This window comes from Bombina bombina, chromosome 1 (genome assembly GCF_027579735.1).
Source record: "Bombina bombina isolate aBomBom1 chromosome 1, aBomBom1.pri, whole genome shotgun sequence".
NCBI classification, from domain to species: domain Eukaryota; kingdom Metazoa; phylum Chordata; class Amphibia; order Anura; family Bombinatoridae; genus Bombina; species Bombina bombina.
The window spans coordinates 1,213,654,806-1,213,665,207 of NC_069499.1; the positions used below are offsets into that span (position 1 = coordinate 1,213,654,806).

The 10,402-nt window shown below is 39.3% G+C and overlaps 1 protein-coding gene across 1 annotated transcript in view; it reads left to right on the forward strand.

Moving 5' to 3' along the window:
• PLS3 (plastin 3) overlaps nt 1–10,402 on the forward strand; it is a 169,238-nt gene that overhangs the window by 85,363 nt on the left and 73,473 nt on the right. Inside the window, exons 11-14 of the mRNA XM_053718738.1 lie at nt 601–679; nt 2,308–2,422; nt 2,566–2,699; nt 3,591–3,714. Of these exons, the coding sequence (XP_053574713.1) occupies nt 601–679; nt 2,308–2,422; nt 2,566–2,699; nt 3,591–3,714 (452 nt within the window). The remainder of the gene's footprint in view (nt 1–600; nt 680–2,307; nt 2,423–2,565; nt 2,700–3,590; nt 3,715–10,402) is intronic.

Sequence of the window (10,402 nt, forward strand, 5' to 3'; positions counted from 1 at the left end):
GAAGCCAAATATTAACTTCTGTAAACCTGCATGTGGCACCAGTCCAATTCCTGGTTTAGGCAATTTGTAGCATTTGAAAACCTAGGTTACAAATTTCTGTCCTATCAAGCGTACAAGTTTTTCATGTCCCTTTAAGTTTACCTTGCTCTTTTTTGTATGCGTTATATTTGATTCTCCTTACATAGTCCACTATGGTAAAAGCCTCATAGCGCAGAGGGGCTATATAGATATAAACACAAACCCAGCAGATTGTTATAATTGAGTTCTTGGAAGTTTTGAGAAAAAAGCAGGCAGACATGAGTGTGTTTAATGCAGACTTTAAAATTGCTTGAGGAAAATGTAGTTTACTGGTCCTTTTAAGACAGACGCTGTTATGGACTCTTGGACAGGCGTATACTGATAGAAGAATGGTAATCGGCTTTATCTAGCTGTTGCAAAAATGATGTTGTATTGAGAGTGGCCATGGTAGTAAAATTATGTATTTAACGCAACAACAAGTGTGACAATCAGTGATATTATCACAATTGCAATGACACTAATACCCAATCTATAAGACCATTGTCCTTTTTATTGTTTAACTTTTTGTTCTGCATTTTGTAGGGGAAAGTCGAGAGGAAAGAACTTTCCGGAACTGGATGAATTCGCTTGGAGTGAACCCACACGTGAACCATCTCTATAGGTATGATAAACCCCTTTTTAAAACTCTTGGCTGCAGTGAATATATTTATGGTTGCTAACCTTGTTCTCTAATTGTACCCGAAGTCAACATTTACTTTTTTAATTATTAAAGGGACAGTAAACCTTAAAAATAATGTTATATAATTCTGCACATAGTGCAGAATTATATAACATTATATTAGCCAAACTTTGTAAATCATAATATTCCCTTTTTATTTTGTAAAAATACCGCTGTTTTACAGACCCGCTCTCTGTACTCTGCTGATCGGGTCTGTTGTTTTTACTGAGCGCATCAGGCCAGCTGTATAGTCGCAGCCCGGCCCGACCGCGCCATTAGACACAGTGCAGCTCGCTCCTGCTGTCAGACAGAGCGGAAGCGAGCTGCACTGTGTCTAATGGCGCGGTCGGGCCGGGCTGTGACTATACAGCTGGCCCGATGCGCTCAGTAAAAACAACAGACCCGATCAGCAGAGTACAGAGAGCGGGTCTGTAAAACAGCGGTATTTTTACAAAATAAAAAGGGAATATTATGATTTACAAAGTTTGGCTAATATAATGTTATATAATTCTGCACTATGTGCAGAATTATATAACATTATTTTTAAGGTTTACTGACCCTTTAACACATTAGCTGTAAATGTACCTGGTTGTGTCCTATTAAAATATGGGCCCTACAAATGCACACAATGATTATTTGTCTGCAGCCTGCTGAGAATCTGAACCAGATGGCATTCGTTCATTTTCACAAAGCATTTTCAATTTTTTTATGATGATTATAAACAGCTTTAAATTTTGAACTTTTAGTTGATTATGACCAATAGAGCAGCTTTTGTGTGTGTGTTTAATAGATTGCAATATACTTTAAGATGTTCTATGACATTTCATGATACCCGAAAGAGACCACCAGACTGTGTCTTTACTTTTAGTGAAACTATTTTTTTTAGATGTATCCAGAGCGCTGTGTGCAGTGAGGTGCATTGGGCAAGTACACCACTAATCTTTGCTGCAGTGCCGGAAAGTGGGGTCATTTTAAACGGTCTTTAAACACTATCAGATTAGAATATAAACGTTTGATTATATGTAGAAAACTTTAAAAAATTGCAGTAAAATCCCTATAGGTTTTGTCCCATTTTCTGATAATTCTGAAAATTGTGGGCTTGTGCAATTGCAGGCTTATTCCACACAGACATTGGTTGCACACTCTAGTGGACCAATAAAGCTCAGCAGAGAAGGAAACTTGGGTTACAACATGACAGCACCCCCCATGCCTTTATGGACACTAAAACTCACACTTTTCCCCCCAATATTTAAACAGTTAGTATAATTTTAATGGAATATTCAATATAATTTAATGGAAGTCAGTTGGAAAGTTGTTTTATAATTGTTGCATGATCTATCTTTGAATAATGAAAGTTTAGTTTTGACTTTAGTGTTTCTTTAATATCTATTTAAAATGTTTAGTTCAAGCTTTTTTTAATGTTTAAAATGATGTTTCGGCGGGCCTTGTAGTTGACCTATGTGCATTTATGCTCTCTAACGCTAAGTGTATTTAAAGTTCCTAATATCTTCATCTGAAGAAATGCCAGACTGTACAGAAGTTTACTGCTTTTATTTTTTTCTTCGTTTCAGTGACCTTCAGGATGCCCTTGTAATTTTGCAGTTGTATGAAAAGATTAAAGTCCCAGTTGACTGGAGTAAAGTGAACAAGCCACCATACCCTAAGCTTGGAGCAAACATGAAAAAAGTAAGAGGGAATGCCTGCTGGTATAACAAAACGGTCTATTGTATTTATCCCCAGGGCTGATCATCTGAGCAGGGAAGCGTTTTGTAGTTTGCTATTAGCTTTGCTTGACAATGGTTAATAATTGGTTTCTTTATCACTTGCAGCTTGAGAACTGCAATTATGCTATTGAATTGGGAAAGCAACCTGCAAAGTTCTCTCTAGTGGGAATAGGAGGGCAAGATCTGAATGATGGAAACCCAACTCTGACATTGGCAGTAGTCTGGCAGCTGATGAGAAGGTGAGTGTTTGTGAAATGTACATAGTATAAAGAAATACTCGTATAACTAATGGTCAATTAACCTTTTAAAGACGTTAGAAAGTTCCATGCCATCCTAACTGCGCTGGACTTTAGCGCCGTTAGGACGGCATGGAAAGTCCTAGCCATTTGACTGTCCTGAAACCAACAGCACTTTCATCATGGGATCAGGTCATGGTGGGCGTACCTGCCTAGCTTTGGAGGCTCGCCCCACCGATCCAATCCCATTATTGAAATCTTGCGAACAAATGCTCGATCGCGAGATTGCAATTTGTTTACATCGGAACGCTGTTCCGATGTAGACAATGTAAAACGGTCACAAAATGGTTAAATCATGCAGTTGAATGTGTACTGTTTATGTGTAACTAATTGTTTATAAGGAATAAACATATGTTGACCTTGCAATGGTAACGAGTAATGGGAATTATTATTTATTTATTTTCTATCTTTGGGCTATTGTGACGCATAGAATTCAGATTAGGTTTAGTGCTTTTAAAGGAGACATTTAAGTCCTATATCAGCAGTTAAGCACTGCATTGCAATATAAATATTTTATAATCATTTATTAATGTCTTTTGTTAGCATCATTTATAAGCTTCAGCAAATCAAAAGCAGTTCAAGGATACACCTTTTTTAGAATCCTTAAGGAATCCATGTTCCCAGTCACCTTTGTTGTGACCAGTTAGGAGCAGCCTCCAGTATGGTGACATTTACCAAAGTATGATAGTGGAACTAAAATAATAATCAGGAATATTCATTTTTAAAATATATAATGATTGCACATGGTAATGGTGTTTTTATACATATAGATATGGATATATAAAGTGGAGTTTGTTATGCATTAGTTAACTGTATCTTATTGCCCATCTCTAGATACACACTCAATGTGCTGGAGGATCTTGGTGATGGACAGAAAGCAAACGATGAAACCATTGTAAATTGGGTAAACGGAACCTTGGCTGAAGCTGGAAAGACAACTTCTATTCAGAATTTTAAGGTAATATTGGTTTGTTAACAAATAAAAAAAAATAAAACTGGTTAGACAGGAGTCTGAGCCTTAGGGTGTTAAATGGAAAATAAGCCGGCTAACCATTTGCTTCAGTGTAAATCTGATCTATAATTTGTTTTTATCCTTTGCACAGAACAGTTTTGATTTTAGCAGACACTATTTTTAGACGGGCATAATGCAGCAGTTTTAGCTTAGAGTCGTACATGGTCTGCTGCCTACTTATAAGTAGGAGTGTTACGAAGGAAGACTGGTTTAACCAGTGTCTCTGTAAAACATACCTTTCCAGCTTGGGAGACCAGTATACACTTTTTATGCTCTGGTAATACGGAGCATCATCTGGCTTATAACCAATTTCTAGCTTAAAGTCAACACCAGAATGTTTGTTGTTTAAAAAGATAGATAATCCCCAGTTTTGCATAACCAACACTGTTGTATTAATACTGTATATGTTTTACCTCTGTGATTAACTTGTATCTAAGCATCTTCTGACAGCCCCCTGATCACATTTTATTTATTATCTATTGACTTATTTTAGCCAATTAGTGCAGTGTCTGCCACAAACCACGGGAGTGATCACAATTTATTATTATTATTTTTGCCAACAGATTCCGCAGCGCTATAAACAAAAGCGGAGTACAACTAAACAAATATAGGGATCAAATGGGTAGAGGGCCCTGCCAAGAGTCGCACTGTTGTAGTCAGCTCTTAAGAAGGTGATCTACAAACAGCTGGACTCTTAGACATACATGCTAAGGGGGTTTAGGGGATAGCAATGGAGGAGAGGAACTGGTATAAAGAAAGGTTAGTGTAGGTTGTATGCATCCCTGAACAGTAGAGTCTTTAGGAAACATTTGAAGCTTTCAAAACTAGGGGAGAGTCTTGTGGAACGAGGGGGAGAGTCTTGTGGAACGAGGCAGAGAGTTCCACAAGATGGGAGCCAGTCTTGAGAAGTTCTGTGAACAGGAGTGTGATGAGGTAACAAGAGTGGAGGAGAGTAGGTCGTCATGAGCAGAGCAAAGGGGATGGGAAGGAGAGTATCTAGAGACAAGTTCTGAGATGTAGGGGGGAGCAGTGCAGTTGAGAGCTTTATATGTCAGGGTGAGGATTTTATGTTTAATCCTAGAGGCAAGAGGAAGCCAGTGAAGGGATTGGCAGAGGTGTGCAGCAGATGAAGAGCGACGTGTAAGGAAGATGAGCCTGGCAGAGGCATTCATTATGGATTGTAAAGGAGCTAGACGGCAGCTGGGGAGACCAGAGAGGACAGAGTTGCAGTAATCAAGGCAGGAAAGAATGAAAGAGTGGATTCAAATCTTAGTTGTTTCTTATGTAAGGAAATGTCTAATTTTAGAGATGTTTTTTAAGATTGAAGCAGCAGGGTTTAGCCAAGGACTGAATGTGAGGAGTGAAAGAAAGATCTGAGTGAAATGTGACCCCGAGACATCGGGCATGCTGGGGTAGGGGTAATGCTATCTATATGGCTCACATGAACTAGCTTTCCCCTGTTGTGAAAGGCAAATAAAAAAAGCATGCGATAGGAGGCGGCCTTCAAGGGCTTAGAAATTATCATATGAGCCCTCCTAGGTTTAGCTTTCAACTAAGAATACCAAGAGCACAAAGCAAAATTGGCGATAAAAGTAAATTGGAAAGTTGTTTAAAATGACATGCCCTATTTGAAACATGAGGTTTTTTTGGGACTTGACTGTCCCTTTAATATAGAGTAGTAGGTTGTAGAAAAAAGGAGGTAGATGCCAACACCATTCAGTATAAACACTTCTGCTTTCCTTTACAATGCTAACACGGTAAGATACTAGATGAGTTTGCAAGACGACAAGAAGAAATTAAGTTCACCTTTTTTATATTGTCTCTCTGAAATTAAAACAAAATATGTTCTATAGAGGGAGCTCTACTTCCTATTAATACAATGTTATACAAAACAAAAAGGGAACAAAACAAATTGGAAGCTAGCAAAAAAGGGAGATCACGGTTAATCTCTCTAATCTGATAAGATTTTATAAAATGCCTCTTTAGTATTACAAGGCATCTCCAGGATTGTTTTAAAAGCAATTTATACTTTGGGAACTGTCTCATTAATACTTAGTAAAAGCTGATAATTTCTCTCCATGTTGGAGAGTTTTTGTGTATTGGGCTCCTAGTCCTAGAACACCATGTGTAGAATTTCAGGTTGCTCCAACTCAACAAATCTGAGATACAGAAATCACAAACCTGCAAGAAACATAGGCAAACCGGCGCCACATAGTTTAACACTAGATGAAACTTGGAAAGCTCAAAATTAAACAGGTAATCTCACAACTGTGTTGACACTAAAATAATGTTAGCAAACGGAAAACGGTACCAACAACAGTGAAACACAGTATAAAAGTAATGCCACTTCCATAAGAATTGGGAAATCACAGCAGCTATGTCAGCCTCAAAGCCAGACTTTTATTTTGCTGTATATGAATCCAAGCAATACGAGTGAAAATAATCAGAAAATAGTGAACTGGTATTTGTAGTCTCCAGCTGACTGATCACTGGTTATACACATTTTCTTCTTAAACAAGAAGAGTCCACAGCTGCATTCATTACTTTTGGGAATTCAGAACCTGGCCACCAGGAGGAGGCAAAGACACCCCAGCCAAATGGTTAAATACCTCTCCCACTTTCCGCATCCCCCAGTCATTCTTTGCCTTCCATCTCAGGAGGTTGGCAGAGAAGTGTCAGAAGATTGAAGATAGTCTCTCGTGGAGGGTAGTACTCTTTGAAATGGAACTGGAGTTTTTAAGTAATCCTGTCAGCCTTTCAGTGAGAGTATGGATGAAGGCTAGAGTTCAGAGATGCAGGGAGAGTATTTCTGCAAAACCATTCAGACTTATATTAACAGCTCCTGGGCAATCAGTGTTGACGAGTTTCGCTGCCTGCCTTTATTCACTCAAGTCCATGTCAGAAGCGAGACTACTATCTGTCACACTTGAAGGGCCGTGTTCCTGTTCCACGGCGTAGATTTCAGTAAGAGTGTTTCATTTTATTTCGATATATGAATGTAATGTTAAATGAAAGAAGTCAGGGTCCCAGTGGGACTCCTTTATCTTATGGAATCAATGGTTAATATCTCCTGAGGGAGGTTATTGAACTGGGGGGACTTTAATCATGTTTGCTATGTGATTTTGTCTGCTATTGTGTAGTGATACTTGGGCTCATGGCTATTCGGACATAACGGCCTTATTTTATCAGTTTGCACGGTCCGAGGGACTGGCGCGCTTTTTTTTGGCTTACACGTTGCACCTCATGACCGGGTGTGATCACGTTGTATTCCATTTCCGCACCTTGACAGAGTGGCGATGGAGAGCGTCTATTCATTAGTTGTCTGGTTCATTCACTGGAGGTGGTGAGTGTCCCAGCCATTGGAGGTGTAAGGTGCCGTTAGAATTTTTCCATAATTGCAATCTCCAAGTTAAGGAGGATTTTGATTTTTTTTGGAGACACGTATACTCCGAATCTGAGATATCCCTTGCGAAGAGTATGAAATGGCCAGGGTTATCCATGCCCATCAGTTATGTTCCAATTGCCGTTCTAGAGTACTCTCTTACCCCGAGTCAGGGAATTTAGAGTGTGCTTAGCCATCCGCCCCTGAGGATTCTATGTCCCAAGAGGCGCATGTCTCAGATCCTTCATTTGCTACGCAACCAGGTGTCCCTAGGGCTGTTTCTCTTTCTCCGGAAGGCGGCTTGTTTCCTCCAGAGTTTACAGCACGGTTCCGCATGGCCATATCTATGGTGCTGGCGCATTTATATCTTCCTAGTAAAGTGTTTTTAATGTACTGTGTGTGTTCTGTTAACCGGGGTACGTCGGGTGTGGGATCGCCTGAGTCAGTTAGACCTTCTGGGGAAGCTATGGCGGGGGATCATTTTGCCTTCCGTTATAGACTGGCACGTCTTCGTGTCCTACTAAGGCATGTTTTGATGGCGCTGGAGGATTCCAGTCCTACGGGGCTGAGGGATCCTCTGTCTGCGGTGCCGGACGGCAAACTGGGTTAGACGTGTAGGGATGAAGACAATCTCTTAAACCTCTCTGTCTTTTCTTTTAAGCATCTGTTCCAGTTCTGAGCTTGGGAGGATGGGGGCCTCTAATCGACTGGTCTGGTTGGCGTGCTGCTTTCCTTGGGTGTTTACCTTCGGGTGCTGCCTTAATTTTATTTAAATCTGGTTAAGATATATTTGATTTGTTTTAGCAAGCTCATGTCTGCTATAATTTTCCATTTGAGAACATTTCTTCTCTGGAACTGATACTGGCAATTTTGTGGTTGCGTGCGCACTTCTTTGGAAGCTGCGTGTTTTATATATCAGAACTAAGTTATGATTATAGTTTTTCAATCCCTTTTGGGGTTCGATTTTTTTATGGACCTTGGCAATGTTCAGGTGTTCTTTGTACCAGGCAGGTACTGGTCGAGTGCTAGCTGCTGTTCCTTAGGGTTCATGTCACCCATGTGGTGCCGGTTATCCTGTCGGGTGTTGAGTCGTTCACTTGTTGGAGTGTTCATTTGTTGTTTACTTATCCATTAAAGGGCCATTATACACCCAAAAAAATATAGGCTATTTAAATAAAGCACCAACAGAAGATCAAGTTTGTAATTGACATGTATTAGCAATTTTGCTGCTAAATCTCCTAAAAATGATTATAAAGTTTGTAATCCTCTCGGTGCATGAGAATACAAACATAATATCCTATAGTACAGATTTTAAAAATATATGCAAAATCATAAAAGAAACCATTCCTATTCTATATTCAGATCAAGTCCTGAAAGAAATAACCAGTGAAGGAGTAGATTTAATATCTAAGAGAGGCAAAACATTATCCAACTATCTTTCTCCCTCTGATCTTCCCAGTAAATCTAACAAATGTTGGTTAAAAGAAAGGAAGGGCTTTTTTAGATGCAGAAGGAACATCTGTAAAACCTGTAATTATGTAATTGAAGGTAATATTTTTACCTTATATGTTACACAGCAAGAATATAATATTTATTATTATATTAATTGTTCAACAACATATGTGGTGTATTTACTTACATGTAAATTATGCAAAATTCAATATGTAGGTAAAACGAAACGTAGTATTAAAGACAGATTTTTGCAACATTTAAGGTCCTTTGAAGATGATGATAGATACTCCGGTATCTAGACATTTTAAAACATGTCATAATTCTGATGCATCCTTGCTTAAAATCCAGGGAATTGATCATGTTCCCATGTGGAAACGTTGAGGTGATAGGGAAGACAAACTCAATAAACGAGAAGTTTTTGGATATTTTCATTAAAAAACAGTAATCCTCAAGGTATCAATCAGTCAAAATGGGAACCCCGAGGGGAACCGTGAGCGGGGTGCGCTAAAAATAAAGTTAAGTAAATCGTGCCTATGCACCAACCATGAAACTTCGTGTAAACGGATGGTGCTGGATCTTAAAGTGCGATCAGATGTGCTGGCGGCAAGGCTCCTCTGGTCCTCGGATTGAAGATATCTGTAAATTAAAAGTAGAAAAGAGGGCGCCACATAGCGTGATACTGTTGACTCAAAGCAGTATAGATGACTAATATTGTAGGCTTACCGAAGGTGTATGCGCCGTATTGTAACCGGTGCTGACAGGCAGACTAACACTCAGTGGTTAGCACACTGGGTGGCCTCAGGTTAGCTGACACACTAACTGCACAGACGCTCTTCCATTTCCAATCAAGCAACGCAGAGTACCTCCTGTGTACAGCTAACCGGAGGCCACCCAGTGTGCTAACCACTGAGAGTGTTAGTCTGCCTGTCAGCACCGGTTACAATACGGCGCATACACCTTCGGTAAGCCTACAATATTAGTCATCTATACTGCTTTGAGTCAACAGTATCACGCTATGTGGCGCCCTCTTTTCTACTTTTAATCCTCAAGGTATGAATGAGGAGAGATTTAGATCTATTTGTAAGTTAAAAATACCTGAATATCCATTTATATCTTAGTCTAATATAGTGTTCTAATGTTTGTCACTGACAAGAGATGAAATCAATTAGAGAGATATAAAACATAAGTGATATACAGTAATATATATATATATACTTTTGATTTTGAATCTAAAAATGATCATAGCTGATAAATGTATTTGCAAGTATCTTAAATGAGAATTTTGAGCAGTGAAATAACACTATTTGTATAAGATGGTTATTTGGCAAATGATAACATTGTCCTAATTTATTTGTAACGTAGAACTGACACAATGTCGTAATTAGAGGTACTGTTCCTTTAACAAATGTGCTATAGTGGCTCTCTGTGTATCGTCTATATGAAGCGTGCTTGAGGTAAAAAGAGCGAGATGGGATGCGGTCCATTTCCACACTGAAGATTTCTCCGGTGACGAGTCTCACGGTAATATTGGCTATACTGGCGGCGGCTGGGTAAGGCTACACCACACCTGTTTGTTTGCTTCTGTCTTCGACACTTAAGGCATTCTGTTATTGATGGCTATGATATCAAGACGACCATAAGCAATATTTGGTGGAAACTGCATATGCTGGGCTTTACATTATGTGAGTGAAGATACAAAAGAGAGTGTGAAGTTGGATTAGCGGTATACCTCGCTAAGCACTGCTCTCACAGTAATTCAGTACAATAATATATTGTGTGATTCATTACACAGTGTGGCAA